Source organism: Mytilus galloprovincialis, unplaced genomic scaffold (genome assembly GCF_965363235.1).
Source record: "Mytilus galloprovincialis unplaced genomic scaffold, xbMytGall1.hap1.1 HAP1_SCAFFOLD_184, whole genome shotgun sequence".
Lineage (NCBI taxonomy): Eukaryota > Metazoa > Mollusca > Bivalvia > Mytilida > Mytilidae > Mytilus > Mytilus galloprovincialis.
In genome coordinates, this window is record NW_027468112.1 from 16,061 (window position 1) to 43,730 (window position 27,670).

Consider the following 27,670-nt stretch of genomic DNA (forward strand, 5'->3'; position numbering starts at 1 on the left):
AATCTCAATTTTAAATGTAGTTGGATTGTTAATGTAACACCAAGACATGAGCACTGAGTAAGGCTTTGATAAGCACTACTTCTTCCATTTATAATCACATGTACATAATTATGAAAAGTAGATTATTTTACACTTCTCAGCAAGAACAATTTAATGCATCATACTTGCACATGTATAAAACTAACAGTAGTACATAAAAAATACAAACTGGTTTGGAATGTTTTATAAACTGGTTTGAATTTTAGGCACAATTAAGATGTGTCTTTATATGGCAGTACTCTGATGCCTTCTAATAATGTTTCAAAAACAACAAAATATAAAATCTCAACAGTCTATACATAACATGTCATAATGATTTTAAATTAATATGAGAATTGCACAATATGGCATGGATGTGATTCACAACCACTACCGGCACCACTGTGAACAATGACACACTACAGATATGGTCTACAAATGTTTTTGTGTCATGTCCCTACAAGAATTTGCATTATATTTTCAATTTCTTCTGGAAGAACTTCACTCTTACATGTAGAATTGTTTACAGAGGCATTGAACAAAGATGCATAACTTTCTGAGATGACATTTGAGTGTACCGGGAACGAGTGAATAACTTCTTCAGCACTAAGAGGTGTCAATTTCATGCTTGACGCAAGAGTTGAAAATATGTCAAAATCTGTCTGTGAGAAATCTAAATCTGCTAACATGTCTTCCACTCTTGTTGGTGATGCTGAATGAAACTGATGAGATTGGAAAAAGTCACTTTTATCACACCTTGTTCTATCGTCATGTGGTTTCAATGCATTTGGTCCTGTACAAGAAACATTGGACAATTCTACAAAAGTTTCTATTGGTGGTAGTGGACTAGTGGTTGCTTTCGATGTATTTAGCACATTTGTGTCATTTTGTAATATATGATCATGGGTTGCATGTAAATCTGGTAAAATGTCCATTGAAATGTCAGAATTGTCATCTAGTGAAAAAGAAGCACTGTCTGGTAAACTGGACTGCACTCCATCTTTTTGAAGTTCAACTTCAATGTGTTTCAGTGTGTTGAGAATGAGAACAGATCTAAGAAGTGAAGGTTCAACTCTTTTCACAGGACTTGATTGCAGTTTAAACATTGAAATATCTAGTATTGACTGTCGCTGAAAAATTCCAGTTTCTGCAGGTTCATCGAATTTTCTTTTCAGTCCCATGTTGAATATGGTTGATTATATATTTTTTTAAAGTCTGAAATAACAATAATTACATTTATTAAAACACTTTATATTAAAACTGATATTTTGTTCATGAAACATTGTAAACAGACGATAGAAAATATGATGTGGTCATCTTTTCCTGCTCAATAGTAATATTTCTACTAAGCTGTTTATCTTGTTATTTCTACAATAACCATGCACTTGCACCCTTCAACCCTAGATCCTTTTTTTTAATTGAACTGTTAAATATGGGAATTATTGACAACCATGAATGTAAAATTATTCATGTTTACATTTAACAAAGTGTTTTTCTCGATTGCTACGGTAAATCTTTCATCTTTTTTAAAACAGAAAATAAAAAATATTCAATTACAGTAAGAAATGATGCTATTAAAAATAATTAGTTTTTGACTGAAAATATAAATTCTTTGAGAATACCTCCGACTTTGAACTTAACTGTAATGGAATAATAAAAAAAAATAGTTTGGAGCTCTGCTCTGCTTTCTGAGTAAATGGGATTTTCCAAATAGACAACCAAGTTAAATTTCCAGAAATTTTATTCTATTTATAGAACCACTTCCTGTTGCCAAGTACACAAATATACATACAATGCTGAGTAATGGGATTCAAAGGGAAAGTGAATAGTCAATTACGAAATTTTTTATCATTTTCCTTTTTCTCCTGGTGTTATAAGTCACAAATAAGGCAAAACTAACTAAAAACAACCAAATAATTTATTAGGACCATAAAATCTCCATCTTGGAAAAGCTGAGCCTCGATTTCATCTCAACACTGATGATTTATACGATACTCTTGTTTAACGTTTTAAAATGAAAACACAGAAAGATTGTTTACTACCTGTTTTAGTTTTTACGTTCCTTTTGTCTATTTTCATAGTGTTACAACGTATAAATCGTTAAATAACTTTGTTTGCTTTCTTCGAAGAGATCAATGACCCCTGAGAAAGTACGAGGCATCAAAACGCTAAATAATGTCAGTTACTCACCAAAGGATAAATCTACGTCTTGATGAAGAGGATATATGAATGTTTTTCTTCTTCTGAATATATCTTTAACCTAACTTTGTAGAACATAATTGAGATCCCTCGCAAATGCCAAGGACCTTCTTTCCTTCTATCTCCGTTCTTCCTTCCCCGCTGTACCTACGTTACCTGTATGCCGATATTTCATTGGTCAAAATTTCAACTAATCATATATGCGCATCTAATTAAAAGTCAAATGTCATACGAATAAGCGCACTGATGCTCAAAATATATCTTTAAGACGCTTGAAATATAATGGGTAATACAAAAAGGCACGCCAAAACGAACATGCTAAATTTTTTACGGATCATTTTTATATATGTACCCCCTTTTTTTGGTGTGTATATTTTTTTAGGAAATGTTTTTGTAATATTGGTTCTGAACTTTTTAGGCACAGGAGCTGGTGGTATGGACCCTCCTTTTTTCTTATTTTTTAAAACTTTTAGTATTCAAATAATCTGTAATATCAAAAGACTTAAGTAAATTAATAGTTTATCTAATGGACTTCTGGTTATATCTAATTCATTTTCACTAATTTGTGTGAATTAATTTTGTTGTGCTTTCAAACCCATTTTGGAATCAGGCATTTGTGTTAAATTTTTTTAATGGTGAATTCTCTGTTTAATTTAACCAAGGATTTGTAATATTCTTACTCACAGGCGTGTCAGAATTTTTGTTCTTATATATACCTTAATATAATATAATATATATATATCGATTTACTAAGGGGAAAAAAATTCTCAAGTGCATGTGACCCCCTAATCCATCCCCCCCCCTTTTTTTTTTAGCACATTATGTACTAAAGGGCCACAACTATTGGAAAGGTCAATTCAATTTGTCACAATGATATACATGTAAGAAACACAGCACTTGCAAATATATGACAAACAAGAGGTTCCAATGATTGTGAATCACTCACTTGGTATAAAATATGCCAATTTTATTTTCTTCTTTTAGTATCAGTTTATGGTTGATTCTTTGTAGGTTTTACTTTTTGGCACTTCCGTAGGTTTTTTAATGAGGATCTAAGATTCTTATTCTAACTGTTTAAAGTTAATACTCATCAATTTATAAAGTTTAAAAAAAAAGAAAAAAAAAGAAAAAAGAATAATATTATATAGCATTATATCCTATAACTAGTGCACATCACTAGTCGGAATTATTTCTTACCTATATACCCCCTTTAATATAACACTGGTAAAAAAAAAAATAAAAAAAATTCAGAGACAAGTGCCTGTGAATGAGTGCGATAATTTGACTATGTTGATGTTTTGCAGATTATATTTTTTTTTTTAAGTTTCTCCATCTACAGATAGACTAATTTATTGATCAATGCAAAAATGACTATAAATGTCAATACAGGGGAAGTAACTTCTATCAGGAGTCAGTTGACTATTTCTGACTGAATGAGTCACATGTGTGGAGCAGGATCAGCCAACCCCTCAGGAGCACCTGTATTCACCAACAGATTTGTTAAGGGTTCGTGTTGCTCAGTCTTTAGTTTCTATGATCTTCTAAATTGTGTTTTGTATACTGTTGTTTATCTTTTTCTTTGTGAATGCAATGGGGTTGTCAGTTTATTTTCGACGAATGAGTTTGGTATTTTTTGTCTCTTCTTTGTCTCTTCTTTGTGCTGAACATTTTTGCTGTATACTGTTGCTCTATATCCATCTTTGATTTAGCAAAACAACCATAAAAGGGTAAAAATTGAAGTTCAGGCACAATAGCTCCTAAAAGGAGCCAGTTGATAAATTTGATTCATGTTGTCGGACTTGTAGATTTGATTGTGCTTAACATGTTAGCTAACAACAGTTTCACTCTATCTAATGGTTTCACAGTTAGATTTGGCATATCAAAGAACCTCAATTATTGAATTTTTGATGAAATCAAACAAAGTTTAATTTTGGACCCCGATTTGGACCAACTTGAAAACTGGGCCAATAATAAAAAATCTAAGTACATTTTTAGATTCAGCATATCAAAGAACTCCAAGGATTCAATTTTTGTTAAAATCAAACTAAGTTTAATTTTGGACCCTTTGGACCTTAATGTAGACCAATTTGAAAACGGGACCAAAAATTAAGAATCTACAATTCTACATACACAGTTAGATTCGGCATATCAAAGAACCCCAATTATTCAATTTTTGATGAAATCAAACAAAGTTCAATTTTGGACCCTTTGGGCCCCTTATTCCTAAACTGTTGGGACAAAACCTCCCAAAATCAAAGCCAACCTTCCTTTTTATGGTCATAAACCTTGTGTTTAAATTTCATAGATTTCTATTTACTTATACTAAAGTTATGGTGCGAAAACCAAGAATAATGCTTATTTGGGCCCTTTTTTGGCCCCTAATTCCTAAACTGTTGGAACCAAAACTGCTTAAATCAATCCCAACCTTCCTTTTGTGGTCATAAAACTTGATTCAAAATTTCATAGATTTCTATTGACTTAAACTAAAGTTATAGTGCGAAAACCAAGAAAATGCTTATTTGGGCCCTTTTTGGCCCCTAATTCCTAAAATGTTGGGACCAAAACTCCCAAAATCAATCCAAACCTTCCTTTAGTGGTCATAAACCTTGTGTTAAAATTTCATAGATTTCTATTCACTTTTACTAAGTTAGAGTGCGAAAACTAAAATTTTTGCGGTCGTATAAAAAGTACCATTATGGGGATAACAAAAATGCATGCTTCTTTTTAAGGCAGATTGTGAGCTTAAATGAACAGTGACCCCATATTTTATTTTATTTTTCCATAAAGTATAGGATAAAGTTTATTTATAGAAAAAAATAGTGAAATCCTATATTTAAAAAAAAAGAGGATTTATACCCGTGAGCCCCATTAAGAGCAATAATTAAGAGCAATAATAAATCATCTGACAATTTTGATGTAAATGGACAGTTGGTAGAGCTCAACTTTCTGAACATTTTTGCCTTGTCAGATTTCCCTATTACAAATGTATTACCTCTATGTTCTACCTTTAGTAAAAAGATCACAAAAATTTACGAAAAAAATGTATAAAATTAACTTTAAAGGGCAATGTCTCCTTATGGGGTCAATTGGCAATTTGGCCCATGTTGACTTATTTGTAGAATTATTTTACTTTGCTGAACAATTTTGCTGTTAACAGTTTATCTATTATAATTAACATTCAAGATAACAACCAAAAACTGAAAAATTTCCATAAAATTACCAATTTAGGGGCAGCAATTGAACAACAGGGTTGTATGATGCATCTGATAGATCTTGACCTGATGAACCTTTTTAACCCAAGTCAGATTTGATCTTGATGCTTTAGTTTCAGAGATATTAGCCAATGCATTGTTTCTCCATGTTCTATTTTAGCCATGAAAGCCATCTTGGTTGATGGGCGGGGTCATGGGATAACAATTTTAAACTAAATATACCAAGGATGATTTAGACCAAGTTTGGTTTTATTTGGCCAAGTAGTTTCAGAGGAGAAGATTTTTGTAAAAGGTAACAGATGACAGTGATGGACGACGACAGACAACAAGTGATGGGCCAGGAGAGTTAAAAACTATATTGAAACTCTCAACAGAAACTGTTATTTCCAGTACCTAATATTAAAGATGAACTCTTAAAAGTTGATTTCTATGTCTACAATCAAGTATGTACACATTGCCTTTATAATTTATGTTTACAGATCATTTATTAATTATCTTAAAATAAATATTTCAGTCTGTTAATCTGGTCCACTTTTCACTTGTCAACCATAGTCTCTTTGCTATATTTTCATTATTTGCATCTCCTGTAACTTCCTTTTCTTGCATATTACTGTAAAAAATTAAAAAAAAAACAGATGAAACAAAATAATCCTTCTTGTCTGCATAGTTCTCAAGATATTTAATGATCAATGAAATGAAGGAACAAAACATAATTATGATGAACTATTTTTAATATGCCAGAATTTAATGTTTAAGAATGTCACCAGGCCACTTTTAAGCAACTTTGAAAGCAATGTTAATCTAAATAATAAATTTTTGAACAAATAAGGTCAAGGGTCAAGGTACATGACACAGTTTTTGACCCATTTCTTAATATTTAAAGTCACTGTAAAAGGATTAAAACACTATGTTCAATACATGCATTGTCCCATAAATCTATTATTTAAACATCAAGGTTAAAGTTCAAGGTCACATGCAGGTCATGATGACATATAACACATGGCCTTATGGAGCTATAGTTTCATACCAAATATCAGACTGCAATGTCAAAGTTTTAGCCAAGGCAGAGTAGTATATGAGAACCAGAATAACCAGAAAGAAGAAAAGATAGTATCACACCATTATACCTCCCTTGTCTAAGGAGAGACACATTCAATTTTTATCATAAAAATGTCAGGTCAAAGGGTGTATTGCCCTTTAACTTTTACATCGAATAGACTTAATATTTAACACGAGGGAATAAGGAAATACACACTGGTCATGGAATTAATGGAATTAAATCACTGAAATCCAGGTATTGGTTTAGGATTTGCAAATGCATTTACCTACTATCTATTGTTTGTAAATATGTTTGCAAATGGAAAATAAGAATACTTTTGAGTAAATTATTGAAATATTGTGCACACAGCCGTTAGGTAATAACGTAATTCTGAAAGGTATGCTATCACATATTAGATGGAGATTGGATGTAGAAATCTTTCTATAGATTTCACATCAAGAGATTTGAACTATCAGAAATTGGCTGCTATAAAAGCATAACCAAATAAATCATAAAAGTCACATTTATCTGTTTTCTCACAACATTTTTCAGTCTACTTACTAGAAAAGTTTACCAGTTGTATTTCTGACATCATGTCCAATAGCACAAAACACTGGCGTAGCTGCACCTTCTTCTAATGTTCTCATCACCACATAATTAATCGGTTTCATAAAAAAACTAGAAATATATGATTTGTTAACACTAAGATGACGTCCTAGATCGGATTTTGTGATTCCAGGATATGCAGCATTAACAGTTACTCCAGTATCTACAAAAGCAAGTGTATATTGAAATACATGAGGGTTTGCAACAAATTCTATATACAACTGAATACTAATATACTGATATTTGTTCAACTTCAGCTATATGAAGAACATTCAAGAAACTAAACATTGGAAAGAAAATTTGTAGTTCTTGTGCTCAACTGCATTACCGTCATACCAACAAAAATAACTGTGTTTTTTCCCTCCTAGTAGAAACAAATATATTTCCTCTTTGAGATCCCAACCTTCAAATAAACAAGATTTTATTCAAACAACAATTCAATAAATTTAACCTGTCTGTTCAAACATTTGGTTAATTTACAAAATGTGATACTGTACTGTTAACAGTGCAATTCTGTGGTCAGGATTTGATCCAGGTATAAACATTTTTTATTGTTGGTGACTTCCATGTTACAGTTGATGTCTTTCCTGTTTTTGTAAGTTGTTGAATTCCTGTCTATTTGATGTGGTCATTTTTAATACTTCTTTCTATATATTTGTACAATTTAATTTTGGTTGGTTTCACTAAAGGAGGATACTCAGGGGCTTTTTAAAAGGGGGAGGGGGGTTCTAAACCCAGGATAAAGGGGGATTCCAACTATATGTCCCCATTAAAATACATTGATTGTGGGAAAAAAGAGGGGTTCCAAAAACATTGTAAAAACTAACTTAGCCACAGAAACTTTGGCCATTGTTTTCATAGTGCATCTTCAGATATTAACTATCAAGTTCCAAAATTATTGTATGAAGCAAGCAGTGGCGGATCCAGAAATTTTCATAAGTGGGGGCCCACTGACTGACCTAAGAGGGGGCCCGCTCCAGTCACGCTTCAGTGATTCCCTATATAAGCAACCAATTTTTTCCCAAAAAAGGGGGGGCCCGGGCCCCCTGGCCCCCCCCTAAATCCGCCTATGGCAAGTGCATTGATAAAAGATCTGGTTATTTTTTAACTTACCATCCAATCTTTTAGCTAATTCTTTTGTAAATAACATAATTGCAAGTTGACTCTGATCATAAGCTTTTCCAGCATCATAATTTGTATCACTATTTAAATCTTCAAAGTTAATTTTTCCTTTTTTCTGTGATATAGCTGTAATATTTACAATCCTACTTGGAGCACATCTCTTTAATTTGTCCAACAACAAATTTGTGAGTAGAAAATGACCTGAAATATGTAAAATGCAAATTTTGTTTAATTAACAATGATTTTATATATATTCTTATTGGTCAATCAATTTTTTCCCCAATTAAGTTAAGAGGGAGGGTAGGGGGATCAGTGAAAAAACGAATTAAGTTTTTTATTCTACATTGAACTTTAAATGTCCTCCCTTAAGAATGGAAATTTGACAGTGAATACTGTGGATTCATTTATTTATGTAGGTACCAATTTTCATGGTTTCAGGAAAACTCACATATTCGTGGATATGTAATTTCATAGTTTTGGCAAAGTCTTTAGAAAATTTGCAATTTCGTTGCACATTTAGATTTGTGGTTCAACTGTACACACAAAATCCATGAAATTGTTATTCAATGAATATTAATGAATCCACAGTTACAGTAGTAAAACAAATCTAGAGTAATACAATAGAGATTACATCATATATCTTTGTTATACAAATCATATATTCTGATTCACATTCAATGGTCACAAAACAAATGATTATCTGCAATAAAAAAATAACTTTGCATGTTACACATCATAAGTAGTTACATTTCTTAACAAATGATTTCCTCTTTAAATTAAATGTGTAAAAGTATTGTCCTTATTCAGGCATCTCAGAAGTGTTTGTCACTGTGTCTTTCAAGTCTCTAGGCTTTTATTAATACAAACTATAGGCTCTTAAGAGCCTGTGACGCTCACCTTGGTCTATGTGCATATTAAACAAAAGACACAGATGGATTAATGACAAAATTGTGTTTTGGTGATGGGGATGTGTTTGTAGATCTTCCTTTACTGAACATTCTTGCTACTTACAATTATCTCTATCTATAATGAACTTGGCCTATTAGTTACAGAAGAAAATGTTTTTTTTTAAATTTACAAAAATTGACTGTAAAGGGCAATAACTCCTTAAGGGGTCAACTGACCATTTTGGTCATGTTGACTTATTTGTAGATCTTACTTTGCTGAACATTATTGCTGTTTACAGTGTATCTCTATCTATAATAATATTCAAGATACAAATGTAATAACCAAAAACGGTAAAATTTCCTTGAAAATTACCAATTCAGGGGCAGCAACCCAACAACCGGTTGTCAAATTCATCGGAAAATTTCAGGGCAGACAGATCTTGACTTGATTAACAATTTAACCCCATGTCCGATTTGATCTAAATGCTTTGGTTTCAGAGTTATAAGCCAAAATCTACCTTTTACCCCTATGTTCTTTTTTTTTTTTTTTTATTTTTATTTTTTTATCCAACATATATAATATACAACAGTACAATTATCAAACAGTAAGCTCATATAAATGAATGTAATATAATACAACCTATCAGAAAATGTATAGAACTTGAAAATAACATTTTGTTGGGATTTTATAATTGTATCTTATTTAAAAGGACATACAAAAAAAAAGTATATAAAAGAATTAAAAGATGATTAAGAAAAATAAAAAAAAATAAAAAAACAAAAAACAAAAGAACAAAAAACAAATATAAAAAAAACCAAAATTTAGTTTGATGTCTGCTAATTTTGTATAGTTGCTAATCCACCAAATTATCCTGTAAAGCCTCTTGGTAAATGTACCAAGCTTGATTAAACTTGTCAAAACATTTATTTTTAATTGATATCTTCTTCTCCAAAATATAATGATGCTTTATTTTTTCAATCAATGCTGTTAAACTTAATTCTCCTTTAAAATATCGTGTATTATAAATATATTGCTTAATCCAGAGAAAAATATTGTTTTGAGGGTCACCTTTGTACATTCGTGATAAATTTCCAAACAAAAAAATATCTTGTGTAAATGGTATACTAATACCATTCTGGAGAAACCACATTTCAGTTTGCTCAATAAATTGTTGTACATAATAACAGTCCCACAGTATATGTTCAATTGATTCAAGTTCAGTGTTACAAAAAGTACAATATGGGTTTTGCACTATCCCAATTTTGTTTAAAAACGTATTTGTTGCCAGAATTTTATGATTAATTCTATACTGAAGCCATTGTAGCTTAGTATTTTTTGTAATAGAAAATGGTAATTGAAAAATCTTTTTCCAGTTTTGATTTTCTAAAACTAAAATTGCTTCCCATCTTTTTACTCCTGTAGGAACAGTGTTGTTTTTGTTTAGCACCAAATACATATCTTTAGATCCCTTTTTGCTTTTGAGAATGGTCTTTATAACTGATGGTATGAAAGGAGATACTAATTTATAATCTCCCCTATTAATTTTTTTGGAAGTCTTAGTTAGCACAGAAATTATGCTATTATATTTCATGATGTCTATATCCATCTGAAAACACTCCTGAAATTGATAAAAATTAAGAAAGGTACCATTCTCCCCAACAATATCATTTACATGTATAATACCCTTACTATGCCAGTCTTTGAAAAACACTGGTTTGTTGTCAATTTGGAATAGGTTATTCATCCAAATTGGACTGGAAAGAAAATATTCCCAGTCGTGCAAATTCCTTTCTTTTTCAATTACCATTTGCCAAGCACCCAGTATATCTTTCCAAAATTTATTCTTAATACTTTGTTGTAGTTGCTTTACATAGCTATTACCACAAGTAAAGAATCTATCTTTATCAACATATGACAAAAATATATTTCGCCATTTACAATCGTTTTTACAAATTCTTCTTATCCAAGTACATTTCAAAGCATTTATAAAAGCATGTAAATTAATCATTTTTAAGCCTCCATCACAATAATCTTTTTGTATTACATCTTTTTTTACTCTATGAACTGGTGAGTTCCATATAAACTTATACATAAGTTCATTTATCTGTTTAATAATATCTTCACTTGGATTAGGTAGTGACAATATTAAATGATTTAAAATTGGCAACATAAGTGTCTTTACAACAGTAATTCGACCAATAACAGTAATGTTACGTCTAGACCATTGTTTGACTAGTCTTTTTATTTTTACAATATTTTCATCATAATTGATTTTAACTATGTTTTCTAAATCAACATCAAAATTAACACCCAATAATTTAAAGGATGTGCTTCCCCAAGTAAGATTTTGATTTGTACAAAGTGTCTCTGTGCTGTACTTTTTACTTCCAATCCAAATCACATGAGTTTTGGAAAAATTTATATTCAAACCAGAAATTTTCGCAAACCAATCTAGTTCCAATAATGCCTCATTTAAAGATTCTTCACTTCAATCTAAAAGTAGTGATGTATCGTCAGCAAACTGCGAGAGTTTGTGCTCAACATGAAGAACTTTGATTCCATTTATATTTTTGTTATTTCTTATTTTTAACGCTAAAATTTCTGCACAAAGAATGAAAGATAAGGCGATAATGGATCACCTTGCCTACAACCCCGTTCAACAGTGAAAAAGTCTGAAAGATTTCCTCCCTGAATGACTGCTGAATTAATGTTTTGATAGAGCACTTTCACCCAATTTATAATAGAATCGCCAAATTAAAAAATTTCAATACATTTAAAAGAAATTCCCATGAAATGGAATCAAAGGCTTTTTCAAAATCTATCAACAATAAAAGGCCTGGTATATCATTATCTTCAGTATATTCCATGATATCATAGATCAATCTTAGATTTTCCCCAATATATCTTCCACTCATAAAACCTGTCTGATCAGTATCAATAAGTTTAGTCAAAACTGTTCTAAATCTTCTTGCTATAACCCCAGAGCCAATTTTATATACAGTATTAAGCAAAGATATAGGGCTCCAGTTTTTTAAAAAATGTCTAGGTTTGTTACCCTTTGGAAGACATGTAATTATCCCCTGTTTTTGAGTAACAGAAAGTTCCACTTTATCATAACCTGCATTCAAGGATCTTACAACAAAAAATTTTAAGTCAGGCCAGAAAAATTTAAAAAATTCACTTGAAAAACCATCTGATCCAGGCGTTTTATTGCTTTTCATTCTTTTTAAAGATTCACCAGCTTCCTCAACTGATATGTTCTTTTTTTAGCCATGGTGGCCATCTTGGTTGATTTGCGGGGTCACCGCACACATTTTTAAACTAGATACCTCAATGATGATTGTGGCCAAGTAAGGTTAAATTTGGCCCAGTAGTTTTAGAGGAGAACATTTTTGTAAAAGTTAACAACGATGGACGACGCCGGTTGCCAAGTGATGAGAAAAGCTCACTTGCCCTTTTAGGCCAAGTGAGCTAAAAAGCAAAAAGCTACATAAATTTTATCAAATAGTTTTGTGACTTATTGACACTGTTAAGCAACATCTAAACTCAGACGTCAAGCTAAAAACTAGCACAGTTGTAATGAATTTATAGTAGTTTTAAAAAGTTCTAGTCCTTCATAGAAAAAAGTTATCACCCTTGAAGAAATAAAAGATACATCCTTATTAAAATGCATTGTGTAAAATAATATTGCCCTATACTGACCTGTAGTTGTTAACTTCTACAACACTTGGTCTCTGATGGAGAATGGTCTCTCAGTCATACCGCTTCTTATTTTTTTATATTGACATTTAAATGATCTGAAAGAAATACTGTATTAGTGTCTTTTCCTTACCTAAATAATTCACTCCTAACTGCATTTCAAAACCATCTTTAGTAATTTGTTTTGGACATCTCATTATCCCTGCATTATTTATTAATATATCTAAACGACTTTCATCTGAAAAAGAACAAAAACTAATGAACAGATTTTAATGACTGAATTTCAGAAAGTTTCGAAGATATTTTTTCTTTTTTTTCAAACTATATGCAAGAGATATTTATTATTCTTTAGTTGGCATGCTTATTAATTCAGGGGTTGTCGTTTGTTTCTGTGTAACATACATATTTTTTGTTAATTTTTTGTACATAAATTACACCATTACTTTTCTGGTTTGAATTGTTAATGAATTGCCTTTTATAGCTGACTATGCGGCATTGGATTTGCTCATTGTTGAAGGCCATACCTATAGTTGTTAATTTCTGTGACATTTTGTCTTATGTGAAAAGTTGTCTCATTGACAATCACACCACATCTTCTTTTTTATATTATGTCAAAGTCTACACATAGTTATTTTAATATTCCTAATTATAGTTAATTGAAGAGGGAGTTTGTTTTCACAAAGTATGCACACTATGCCTAATAACAGCAATAAACTAGAGGCTCTAAAGAGCCTGTGTCGCTCACCTTGGTCTACGTGAATATTAAACAAAGGACACAGATGGATCCATGACAAAATTGTGTTTTGGTGATGGTGATGTGTTTGTAGATCTTACTTTACTAAACATTCATGCTGCTTACAATTAGCTTTATCTATAATGAACTTGGCCCAGTAGTTTCAGTGGAAAATGTTAGTGAAAATTTACAAATTTTATGAAAATTGTTAAAAATTGACTATAAAGGGCAATTACTCCTTAGGGGGTCAACTGACCATTTTGGTCATGTTGACTTATTTTTATGTCTTACTTTACTGTACATTATTGCTGTTTACAGTTTATCTCTATCTATAATAATATTCAAGATAATAACCAAAAACAGCAGAATTTCCTTAAAATTACCAATTCAGGGGCAGCAACCTAACAACAGGTTGTCTGATTCATCTGAAAATTTCAGGGCAGATAGATCTTGACCTGATAAACAATTTTATCCCGTCAGATTTGCTCTAAATGCTTTGGTTTTTGAGTTATAAGCCAAAAACTGCATTTTACCCCTATGGTCTACTTTTAGCCATGGCAGCCTTTTTGGTTGGTTGGCCGGTTCACCGGACACATTTTTTTAAACTATATACCCCAATGATGATTGTGGACAAGTTTGGTTAAATTTGGCCCAGTAGTTTCAGAGGAGAAGATTTTTGTAAAAGTTAACGACGACGGACGCCAAGTGATGAGAAAAGCTCACTTGGCCCTGTGGGCCAGGTGAGCTAAAAAAGTATGGATATTTTAACTCTAATATCATAGCAATAATTATTACCTATTAATTGTGATATAATAAACCATCACTGCAAAACTCGGTAAAAAAAGGGAGTCTAGAATATGCCATTTGATAAATATAAATAGAAAAGAAAAGAAAAGGTCAAAATATCTGTATAGAGACTCGACCAGATATTATGACAAAATTGTAATCAAACTAGATGGATTGATTGCTCAACTCCAGTGGAACTTAAATTAGTGTATTGAACTAATTCAAGAGAATCTACATACCTTCGTACAGGTGCTTTGGATTCTCTAAATTTGGCATTAGGACCAATAAACAAAGCCTGTTCCTTAGGTTGTCAAGCATCGAGGGATATACATTTTTTGCAATTATTCAATTGGAAAGATAGACTTTAAATCCCTAAATATGTTTTCTGTGATTTTTCTCTTAGAGAACATTAGAAACCCTTCCTGGCCGTTTCTGAGAAAAAAATCAGGTCCTAAACTTTTATTTAGTCAAATTTAAAATTCTTTCTCATTCTCCCAGATACCCTGTTACAGAATCCATTGGCGGATCCAGGGGGCCCTGGCCCCCCCCCCCCCTTTCGTGGGAAAAATTTGGTTGATTATATAGGGAATCATTGAAGCATGACTGGAGCGGGCCCCCCCTTAGGTCAGTCAGCGGGCCCCCCCTTAGGAAAAGTTCTGGATCCGCCACTGGAATCTGTGCACCCTGGTCTTAATTCAAATATATCTACTACCTGAACATATGGACAAATACTAAATAACACTGCATACATTTTTTCCCAAATTAAAACAGGCTACATGTATTTGGATGACACTATTATACTATAACTTACTTTTATTAAAATCCTCTGCAAATTCTTTTATAGAATCCAACGATGCTAAATCGAGATGTTTGCAAAACACTTTTTTATTCCAAGTATTTTTTATTATTTCTTCTTTTGCATCCTCACATTTTTTCATGTCCCTACATGCCATTATAACTTTACCACCTGAAAAAAATATAAATCTGTAATTTTTCAGTTATATACATAAAACAGTAAAGCATAATTGTGGAAATGTCATGTGCATAACTTCTATATATTTTTACAAAATTTCACTAGGACACATTCTTTACAAGATAACTTTTCCCTTATTAGTCTCCTAATATATTCTATACAATAAAAAAAAAAATCTTATTTTTTTTTCCTTTCCTGAACTTATACACACTCATAACTACATTTTGTACATATTAATATTTTAAAAGTGCTTTCCTGTATATGCATTCCCATACTATTCCAAGTGTAGTTCTTAAAATTATTTGGCTATAATCACGAATTAATGTCATATTTTAAACATTTTTTTATCAAAAGCAAGATGCTTTCTGTTTTCATTTTGTGTAGTAGGGTTGCAGTCTTATCTACACACACTCTGCATCCATCAATATATACATATTAAATACATTCAGCTGAAACAATGAAGCTGTTATTTTAATATTTAACCTTTGAAATAGATCTACAAAATCACTGCTTTAGCATTTTCTTTTTACTAACCTGTATGAAGGAAATGATAATATAATGTACAATCAAAACTTCTACCAAAATCTGTTAAATTTCATCTCCTTCTTTCATGCGTTGTAAAACATCATTAATCAAAAGTTACAAGAGTGTCTGAAATCTCTGGTTGGGCATTTATACAGAATAAAGAATAATTTACAAATTTAAAGAAAAATGAATGCCAAAAAAGAAGAGGGTGCTATAATATAAATAAAAAAGAATGTGATCGTGGGAGCCAGATGCCCTACTTGTGAATATGCATGAGTTAAGTCAATGTTAATGAATACAGTAGTTTTGCAATTTATAAAGGGATATAACTCAACAATTTGTAAGTGACACCACCAAATTTGGAATTTTATCCGTTTGGAGTTCAGTAGCAATGTGTATAAGTTTCATAACATTTGGCTGAGGCAAAGTAAAGTTAGAGTATGGAAATTGCAAATTACCTATTTATTTATTTCTTAATGAATATAACTTGAGAACATAATAAACTGAAAGTAAATCCAGCCAAATTCTTCTTTGAAGTGTGTTTGGTGGTAATAAGCATTAAATATAGGTTTCATAACATTTGGCTGAGGCAAAGTAAATTTAAAGTGTTGAAACGGAGAGCTGATATTATGAACTATCACACAATGCTAATTGCCACCAAACACACATAAAGTTTGAATCACACAAACCTAATTCAAAATTATCTGGTGGCATTGTGTGATAGTTTCATTATATTTGGTTATGTCAAACTGAAGTTAGAGAATGGAAACCATTTTTGGGAAGTACTGAGAGATGGACAAGGGTAAACCTGAATGCCCACTTTGATAGTGGCCAGGGCATAAAAATAGAGAATAATGGACAAAAATATGAATCTACTGACAATATCTTATCCACTATACATTATCTATATAACTTGTAATGCACCTACCCCTAGCTGCTAACATGCCAGCTGTCTGGTAACCAATGCCACAATTAGCTCCAGTTACTATCACTGTTCTCCCATGAATTCTCTCGTCTCCATTAAATGTTATCCCATGTGCTTTCCTGTACATAAGAATGGAATAACAATTGAATTTTGTGACACAGCATTTTTATATTTACTTTATACGTCTATGCAGGACCAATTATGTCTACATCTGTTGCATGTTCAATTTTGTGTAATTCTAATCAAGATAATGTTACTAATGCAATTTCTACTGATCAATTTATGGAAAGTATTTGGTGGACAATTTAGTAATAAAGTAAAACAAAAGCATGAAAAGTACTGTTTGGAATATCATCCAAAATGTATATAAAATATCCACACACATATATCATGTATATGGTTTTATCAGAAAAACTCATAAGTATTTCTAAATCTCCTTTAAGAATATTTCCAAATACTAATTAAGGTTTAAAAGTTATCTTCATTACTTATCCCCTTATTTTTTCTCCTTCCATGCTTTGCTTATAAATTGACTTACCGTTTTAAGATAATTACCATTCCACCAATTGCTCCAATGGCAAAGGAATAAGTTATAGCTTTAGATGAAAATGAAGACATTTTAGTGTAACTATAGAAGACTACTGGTATAAACTATATGTTCATGTTAAATACTCCAATCTGAAAAAGAAACCTACATCAATCATATAGTCACAATAATTCATATTGATATAATTTCAATGGATGTATCACAGGCCTCTTATCTGATCATTATACTCATAATAAGTAAAAGCACTGATCATACAACATTTTTTTTAATTATCAAACGATAGATAAAAGATACATGCATCTATAATACTAAAATTACGAGGTCCAATTTGTCAGCCGTCATCACGTAAAAACGACGAATCAAAGAATTCAACTTTATATATAACTAATATAGTACAAAGGTGTAGATTAAAAATTACACCACTCCAGGCCCTTTTGTTTTCCACGTAATTAATATTGCCAATAATTAAGAAGTTCCGGGTCGAGTCCGATACCGATACCAATAGTATATTCACCTGTCACCTATTACCTTATCTGTACGTTCCGCATCTGACAGGCGAACCAACAAACGGTGTATTCGGGATTAATGTGCTGTATACACGGGTCATAATCACAGGGTTGACACTAATAAATTGTCAAATTGTTACCTATTGTAGTATTTTAATCAGTAAGACTTTCTAAGATAACAATACGAATACTAAAAATCTGGACTAAAAATAAGGCGTATAGGTACAGTTTTCAATTTGTTAGCAGGCATGACGTAAAACAGCGAATCAAAGAACTCAACTTTATTTATAACTAATATAGGACAATGCTGTTGATTAAAAAATACTCCATTCCAGGACCTTTTGTTTTCCAAATAATTAATATTACCAATAATTGATAAGTTCCAGTTCGACGGGTTCAAACAGAAAGATTTGAAACAGAGAAAACTGTGTATCTTATAATCGGCATGACTTTATCAGATGACAATACTAATACTAAAATAAGGCTTGCGCATAGTTATATACTTTAATTCAGTCACAGACCCGCGGGTGTGTTCTAGTGTATATTTAATTTTCTTCTATTGTTTTGTACATTAGGATGTTGGTTTTCTCATTTGAACTGTTTTACATTTTGTTATGCCATGACGATAGAAGTTTTTAATGACCTTGACTTGTTATACAGTCTTTGCACAGTTGTTTATGCCATGTATCATGTATAGGGCCTTTTAAAGCTTGTAGTGCATTTTTGGTTGTGATCAATTTTGAAGGCTGTATGGTGACCTATAATTGTTTACATACATCCCCTGGTCTGTGGTGGATAGTTATCTCAATAGCAAACATACCTCATCTTCTTCATTTCATACAATATCAAATACAATTTCTATCTACATGGCTTTTGAAAGATGGTGAAAAATCTGCCAATCAAACAATATCTCCTTATTATTATACCAAATCAGATACGTCTATGATCGTCTATAATAAGTTAATTAGATTTTCAATTGGATGTCCTTGTTTACACTTTCACCCAAAAGTTTTTTCCTTAAATGACAATTTAATTTCAAACAAAAGCTACATATCTAGATTCTCAACTATTTACTGTAAGATTTCATTTGTAAACCATATTCATAACAGTAGACCATCAATGAATTGCCTTTAACTTAGTGAGGCCAAAAATAAATAATTGTTTGTTTCCCCAAACCCGACCCTATCAAGTCAGGTGAGGGTAGGTAGGTAGGTAAATTATTTTATTTTTTTGGTAAATTTGGTTTTTTTTTTGGTACTTGTAAATAGAAAATTACAAACCATCATTATAGGGCTGTATTTTAAATTCTAGAGTGTATTAAGCTATCAGTTTCCTCATGTCAGACTTATTAAATAAAACTCTATGTATACATTGAAATAGTTTATTTAATTGGGTTTCTTTTGAGTGGTAATTTTCCAATAATGACACAGTCTTTGTTGCCCCCACAGCTGCACAGGAGGCACATATATCGGGCTGTGCCACGGTAGAGTCATAATACGGAAATTCCACATGTGTACATCACAGTCTATTTGTAGGTGCACATTCACCACGCCTTCAACAGCATCACCTGAAATAAAGAACAACAGAGATCTTTAATAAATAAATAATAATATCCTAGAGTACTTTGTATATATATATTGGGAATTTTCAATGAAGAAAATGTCTAAAATACTGAGCTTTCTGTTTATTATATTAAGCAGTATAATCTGTCAGAAATCTGTCCAAGTTCAACGTCAGAGAGTGTTCTAGTAGAATGAAGTTTAAACCGTTCACTGAAGTATGCAATTTTCCACTGAAAGAAGGATTTGAACATTGAACCCATATCAAACACTGAATAACTCAATGGAACATGCATATAAAATACAATCAACTGAGAGTGTTTGTTAAATGTGGAAATGTCATTCAATGTTGGGTCACAAAATCATGCTATGCAAGACCATGTTATTATATATTAAAAGTGAAAAGAATATATTTTGGTAATACTATAAAAGCAAACCTTCAGGTGTGATAACAGATCCACAACAGTAGTCATACTTCAAGTTGGTTAGCAGTCTGTCAAATGCTCTGGATTCTCGAACAGTTACCACTATTTAGAGAAGTATGCATGGGCTGTCTGCTTTAACAAGACTAGTGTGGAGTGATCTGCTTTTATTAGGGACCAAATGATTAATTTAAATCAATTGCTTTCAGGCCTCGGGTTAAATAAGTAAGGGCATAAGGAAATCATTAGGGAATTTAGGTAAAGGGGTTTGAAAATTTGCAAGAAAAGGAATGCAAACAAAGGTGAGGAGACTCTCCTTATCCTAAAAAAGTCTACCTTTGCTTGCAAGAAATAGATGTTGGGACGGTCACTTATTATGCATACCTGTTAACTTGTTAATAGCTTCTTCTTTTCCCTTAGAAAATTTGTTGACAGCTTGACTGGCTCCCATCATTTTGTCAAAGGTGTTGACAACATTTGAGGAGGAGGCTTCTTTTTCTGTAGAGGTCCCATCAATATTAATGTCAATGCAAAATTTCCAAAACTTAAATAGGTATAGGAAGATGTGGTATGAGTGCCAATGAGACAACTCTCTATCCAAATAACAATTTATAAAGGTAAACAATTATAGGTCAAGGTACGGCCTTCAACACGGAGCCTTGGCTCACACCAAACAAGCTATAAAGGCTTGTATAAAGGGCCCCAAAATTACAAGTGTTAAACCATTCAAAGGGGAAAACCAACGGTCTAATCTATTTAAAAAAACGAGAAACGAGAAACATGTATAAATTACATAAACAAAAAGTCTTTATTAAAGTCTAGTGCAAGTTTCATGTCATCATCGTAGTGTGGACTAAATATTTCAGTAGAAACACTTTGTTTTGATACACGGATGTGTTTTTTGTCAAGAGCATCCTCCTCCTCTTCAGTCAATTTTAAATCGGCTATAACGTCCTCACATATGTCTTCAAATATTTCCTTCTTCGAAAATCTTTCCAAAAAGTTTCCAGCCGAATAAACTGCAACAAAAACTGACAGAACGGCGTCCATGTAAATATATGAACAATCTAGAGAATATTGTTCTGAATATCGTAAAGACCCGAGACCACGTGGAATAAGAAGCCAAGTCGCGTCATCAATGCGTTTTCAACAATGCCGATTTCAAAGGCGCTTTGAAGAACAGCGTCTCCTTATGTCTTATGTATTTGACTTGTCCATTTCATAGGAGCACCGCACCACCACATGAATTTCGATAAAAAAAAATTCTACACAAAATCGGCAATAAAATTATTCCGGTCGCGGCGATTTTTCCCGGTCGGTCGGGATTGGGGAAACAAACAATATTTTATTTTAGGCCTGAGACTTAAAAAAATATATGTGCAGTGTAATGTTATATATCTAGGTTCATTATGTTAACCTGTTGCCTTATATTAGTGGCCTATTTTGGCACATGTCAATAATGTAATGTTCTTAAACACAGTGTAGATACTATTCTGTACGCTATCCGGAAGTCGCGATTTTCGAAGCGATGACTACCAACTGGCTAACAGGACGGTTTTGCCTACGGTGACTTTTCTCATCATTTGTTTACACCTATATCTATAAAGTGCTTTGAACATCTTCAAGGTATGTAAAGCATCATAAATATGTGTAACTTTAACAAAAACATGCAGTAGAATATAAAATATACGTGTGCATCATACCAACTTCATAGAAAAAAGTGAAATCGATGGACAATTTTGCTCTCGTAGTACAAAACAAATAACCTTTTATTGCAAATATTTGCATCAGTTTAAAGTTCAATATATACTGTTTCAATATTCGTTTCGTATTTAAGTAGAACATTCGTATTTCCCATAAAAAATATGTTTTCCTTGAGGATACCAAAATAAATTACTGTACGATCAGTCCATAACTGACTGTATTCTAGTAGCGATTTCAAATTTTTTTACTGTATGACCAGTCGTGATTTTGAAGAAAAAACAAAGGCAATTTGAAGGTATCTACGTATTTATATGATATTATGAACTGTCCAGGGAACTTTAAAGTGTAATATCGTTCATCAGACAATATAAATATAGATATGATGATTTTTGTAGACTGCAAAATAATTGTATTTTTGTTCCGTCAGTCTTGTTTAAAATCAAACGCCTAAAAAGCAATACTTGATTTGCTTGTGGACTTTGTAATAGTGTATAGTTGCAGTTATCTTTTTAGCTATAACATTTTAAAAGACTATTTACACCGTCCGCCGAAACATTCAGGTTAAAAGTTGATATTAGTCGACCCTGAGAAAAACTTTGGGATGGGGTGAAAAGGAGGCACATTGTTAATATCTACTGACTTTGTTATTTGAAAATTGTTAATGAAATGAACATGTTAAATTCAAATCAATATAGAATCATATTCAAAACAGTGTGGTCCTGGCCATTGATTGACGACCTAAATTATCCCATTGACTGGGACAGATCAAGTGAACGTTTGTCGGTAACGACCATTGCTCACTTCTTACTTATTATATAATTTAAACTGTGGGGTCACCATAGGTTCTTAACGCCTTTAATAATAAAATAATTCGAAAAATTATTCAGGAATAACCTTTATGTTTTGATTTATATTATTGATATAAATCAACACATCGTATTATTCCGGATTAGTTTTTCGAATTACTTTATTTCGGTGTTGAGAACCTTATGTGACCCCACAGATTCAGTGTCTTTAACAAGTACATAGTGAGCAGTGATTGTTACCAACAAACGTTCACCTAATCTGTCCCAGTCAATGGGATAATTTAGGTCGTCAACCAATGGTCGTAAAAAAAAAGGCAGGATGAGTAACTTGGAAAAAAAAAGGCAGGATGACATTTGTTGTAAAAAAGTCAGGATAAGCTAAGAAAAAAAGGCAGGACCGAATAGACTGAAAAAAAAAATAAAATAAAAAGGCAGGATAGAGATTACAAATAAAAAAAAAAGCAGGACACAATTTTTCATCCTAGCCCCCCCCCCCTAAAAATCAAATGGTAGCTTCCTAAGTTATATCACTGCTTCACTGCGTTGTCCTTTTGAATATTTGTGATTTTGTCCTCATTTTTGTTCGATGTTGTTTGCTTTAAGTTTGGCATTTTATCGGTCTGGCGAGTACAGCTTATTTAAAAGGGATTTAAACGTTTTTGTTTTTTTTCATATTTCAATTGTGCAGGGTTAAAAGGGTTGTTGGTGTGTATCGGTGTTTGTGTTGGTGTGTGTGTGTGTGGGTTAGATCTAACAAATACGTATTACCTCGCTGTATATAATTTATGGTCGTTGGTTTGTCTCATGTGAATTATTTTATTCAGGGAACATTTGAGACGCGGAGGGAAAGTTGTATAATTAAATTGGCAATCAATTGGCAATAATATTTCATCTTCTTTTTGAAGTAATATATGTAAATTTAAGTATTTACAACTCAATACAACATGCAGTGATTTGTTTAAAAACTTGAGGTATTGAGAAAAGAATTAACGAAAGTATTCTCCCGCCGCTTCTGAAGTCCATGTTTTGGAAAAAATACCCCCCCCCCCCCCCCAAAAAAAAAAAAACCAACTAAAATATAGGTGCAGAGTGGCATCATTTGATAAAGAATCTGAGAAAGTTTTATTAATATACGGTAAGTTTAGGAAAGTTGCGTATAGTGAATGGGTACCACCCAATAAGGTAGTGGAAAAGCCCTTATCACGGAAGGAGAAAACAGTGAGTTTTCTAAAAAAAAAATGAAAATAAGAGGTGCACAATTGAATTAAATGATAAAGAATCTAAAAAAGATTCACAAAGTTAAGTGTCTGAAGGAATTTGTGGATATAAAATAGATACGCCCAATATAAAACTATGGCAAAGTCCGTATTTGAGATATAAAAACATGAAAAATATTTTCACCAAAAAATAGAAATAGAAGGTGCATATTTGCATTAATTGATTAAAAATGGAGCAATTCAGTTCAGAACTTTTATAATTGGTTTAGGAGGTGGTGTTGGAAAAACCTGATAGGTGCCCCATATAATGCATAGTCCGTATCTTATACAAAGAACCCCCATAAAAGATGTTTACTTTAATTCGAAATAGACGGTGCACAATACAGTCATTATAATTTATGATAAGGAATCCGGGAAAGATTAATTAAGTCATATCAGTGACGGATAAAAAAAAAGGCGATCCGGCGGATTGAAATCCTTTTTAACTATCAATGCATTTGTATGGGAACATATATTTGGAATCCCCTTTTCTCCTGGATTGGACCCTCTCTCCATTTAAAAATGGCAGGAAACCCCATTGTATATTAAGTGGTAAATGAGGAGATGTACTTACAAAACCGGCCAAACATAGTATAACTGTCCAACGAACGAACGGAAAGACGGACTTCATTATCATTATAAACCCCCGCAGTGTTGTACAATTGGGTGTCACAGAAATAGCTCTACTCCCAAAACAAAGTGAAGTAACTGTGATCAATTATAGGCTACAGTACGGCCTCGAATGTGTGTAAATACATGCATTTTTGTATTACAATTAAATCTGTGCGTTTGTACAATTTTAAGTATAACGGAGGACAATTCTGAAACTTATACATACAACAAACCTTCCTCTTGTTTTAACAACATTTAAACATCCTTATACTGAATGTAGTAAGTCGAGTACACCCTATTAAGCTAATAGATATAGCAAGATGTGGTGTGAGTGCCAATGAGACAACTCTCCATCCAAATAACAATTTAAAAATTAAACCATTATAGGTTAAAGTACGGCCTTCAATGTTTCATATAAGTTTTTTTCAGGATGTTAATTTATTGAAATATATTTGTGTTATTTCGAAAAATGACACCTTCTAAATGTATCGTAAATAACTTTGAAATCACTACTAGAATACAGTGAAATATAAAGATTTTAACAACATTTAACATCCTTATACTGAATGTAGTAAGTCGAGTACACCCTATTAAGCTAAACATGTTTCATATAAGTTTTCAGGATGTGAATTTATTGAAATATATTTGTGTTATTTAGAAAAATGACATCTTCTAAATGTATCGTAAATAACTTTGAAATCACTACTAGAATACAGTGAAATAACGACTGATCATACAGTTTCAAAATATACAAGCGAGACTGATCGTACAGTGAGAAATTCAAACAAGTGTTATTTTCTTATTTCTGGCTTCAAAGATCTGGTTGAAACTTTTACCACCACTTGAAATATATTTCATTTAGTTAATTAAGTCTGGTATTTACGTTAATTTGTACACTAAGAGGGTAAAAAGATTGTTTTTTGGTTCACAGACTGATTGTCCTTAGTGATGCACTTGAAAATCTATTGATTAAGACAGAGATACGAATATTGAATGTGCTAAATTTAATTCTAAACCATTTGAGAATATCGATGTCAGCTGAATTAATCATTCAGCAATGTACAGATCATCCACTTACCGTTAAATTCAGTATATCCATCAAATTTCACATACTATCCAAAAAGTTCTCGCTTCGAAAATCGCGACTTCCGGATAGCGTACAGAATAGTATCTACACTGTGTTAAAATCTTCAGGTAAAATGGTATTGAGAACATTTCATAAATTTTTGTTGAGTAATAAGGGAATTCACTTGAATAGAGAAAAATTTTGGTATAAAAATAAGATGATGTGGTATGATTGCCAATGATAAAATGAATGAGACAAGAGACAACTCTCTACTAGAAAGCAAATGACTTAGAAGTTAGCAACTGTAGATCAGTGTACTGCCTACCACAATTATAAAAAAAACCATACAGAGCAATTTATATTTGCTTGAAAATGAACTATTTATCCAAAGCTGCTGCACATCAAATTAAAAATAAATAGGGAATGTGCCCCAGCTTGCACATCATATAACATTATAAGGGGAAATAAGTCACATAACTGAAGAACAGTAAAAGTAAAGCTATCCAACTTTGCACTTTTGTTGTGTGGTGATAACAATTGTTTATAAGTCTCATAACATTTAATTGAGTCAACTTTACTTAAGAAAGAGAAAAGAAACGAATAATTCAGCAATTTTGACATTTGTAAATGGGCTTATTTAGGCTTAACTCTAGAATTGTTAAAGCAACACCACCAAAGATCATAATGGTTGAGACAAACTTAAGTTAGAGAATGGAAACAATATTTTCAGCAACTTTTCAATTTGTAAAGGGGCATAACTCTTGAACAATAAAAGTGACTCCCCCAAAATTCTAACTTGATCTGTATTTTGGGGTTATAAACATTGTGTATAAGTTATAAATTGGTATAGCATTTAGTATAAGTTTCATAGCTTTTGGTTGAGGCAAACTAAAATAAGAGAACGGAAATGAAAAATTTGGCAACTTGTCCAATTGTAAAGGGCATAACTCGAGAACAGTGTTAAAGTGATGCTAACAAAATTGATACTTGATCTGTATTTTGTAGTTATAAGCATTGTGTATAAGTTTCATAGAATTTGGTTTAGATAAACTAAAGTAAGATAATTAATATTAGTTAGTTAAAGTGAATTAAAAAAGGGATTAAATTGTCTTTGATAATATATTAAAAGATATTAATAAAAATATTATGCACACATCACAAATTGCGGCACTTTTATTTACCACTATATGAATAAATAAAATTTTACAACCTAGTAATTTCTAGGCAATAGGTGCCCTGCCAAGGCAAATGTTAAATTATATCATATTGTCTTGTATGTTGATATATACCCAGCCCAAAATCAGTGAACATGATGAAATTTTGAAGGGATACAGTAGATCCTGCTCTAGTCCAAATAATTATGACGTCTGGCAAGGCTGTTTTATTTTTTTTCTACAACCGTAGGAAGGCGTCCCAGAAAAAAAAATAAAATAGCCTTGCCAGACGTCATAATTATTTGGACTAATCCTGCTCCATCAGAGCTTATGGTCAGATGATATGTTTTCGTACGTCATATAAATTTGCACAATGCATGCTTTTTCAGCGGAATTTGTAACTTCACAATGCAATCTTAATAGTACCAAAACCCATTAAACAATAATATATTTCATTATTTGTATAAATTGTAATTATATATCAAATTATTTACTGATTGATAAATCAATGAAAATAAAATGTTAAACTGTAATAAATAAAATTGAGAATGGAAATGGGGAATGTGTCAAAGAGACAACAACCCGACCAAATAAAAAACAACAGCAGAGGGTCACCAACAGGTCTTCAATGTAGCGAGAAATTCCCGCACCCGGAGGCGTCCTTCAGCTGGCCCCTAAATAAATATATACTAGTCCAGTGATAATGAACGCCATACTAATTTCCAAATTGTACACAAGAAACTAAAATTAAAATAATACAAGACTAACAAAGGCCAGAGGCTCCTGACTTGGGACAGGCGCAAAAATGCGGCGGGGTTAAACATGTTTGTGAGATCTCAACCCTCCCCCTATACCTCTAACCAATGTAGTAAAGTAAACGCATAACAATACGCACATTAAAATTCAGTTCAAGAGAAATCCGAGTCTGATGTCAGAAGATGTAACCAAAGAAAATAAACAAAATGACAAAAATACATAAATAACAACAGACTACTAGCAACATTTATAACGTACATGAAAGGTATTTACCATATTAAATGTGGACAATATGCAGAAGATGAAGCAATTAAATAAAATGTGAAAATTATATAAACATACAAGCTAACAAGGTCAAAACTTTTAAAACAAACCAATTATTAGATATATTATGACTCTTGGATTCGTCCACTTGATTCTTTTGTAAACGTGGTTACATAAACATTGCTCTTTTCAAAGCTTTAAAACATCTTATTTTCATTAAGAAGTAAAGCTAAACATAAATCTTTTTTCTCATGGGCTGTGTTCAGGTAAAATAATCTACACTTTACTGTCAT

General features: G+C 32.0%; 2 protein-coding genes across 2 annotated transcripts; both read right to left on the reverse strand.

Annotated features, from left to right (window-relative positions):
- Window positions 1-227: 227 nt before the first annotated feature.
- LOC143060895 (uncharacterized) lies at window positions 228-2,386 on the reverse strand. The gene is made up of 2 exons (XM_076233648.1): window positions 2,209-2,386; window positions 228-1,233 (listed from the first exon to the last, which is right to left on the reverse strand). Exon 2 carries the CDS (start codon window positions 1,197-1,199, stop codon window positions 468-470), a length of 732 nt encoding a protein of 243 aa, XP_076089763.1. The 5' UTR covers window positions 1,200-1,233; window positions 2,209-2,386; the 3' UTR covers window positions 228-467.
- Window positions 2,387-5,849: 3,463 nt separating this feature from the next.
- Window positions 5,850-27,670, reverse strand: LOC143060896 (retinol dehydrogenase 13-like). Its single transcript, XM_076233649.1, has 8 exons — window positions 27,488-27,670; window positions 17,264-17,403; window positions 16,729-16,844; window positions 15,114-15,269; window positions 12,917-13,021; window positions 8,188-8,397; window positions 7,030-7,237; window positions 5,850-6,039 (listed from the first exon to the last, which is right to left on the reverse strand). The coding sequence occupies exons 2-8, from the start codon at window positions 17,341-17,343 to the stop codon at window positions 5,940-5,942; spliced, it is 975 nt and encodes a 324-aa protein (XP_076089764.1). The 5' UTR covers window positions 17,344-17,403; window positions 27,488-27,670; the 3' UTR covers window positions 5,850-5,939.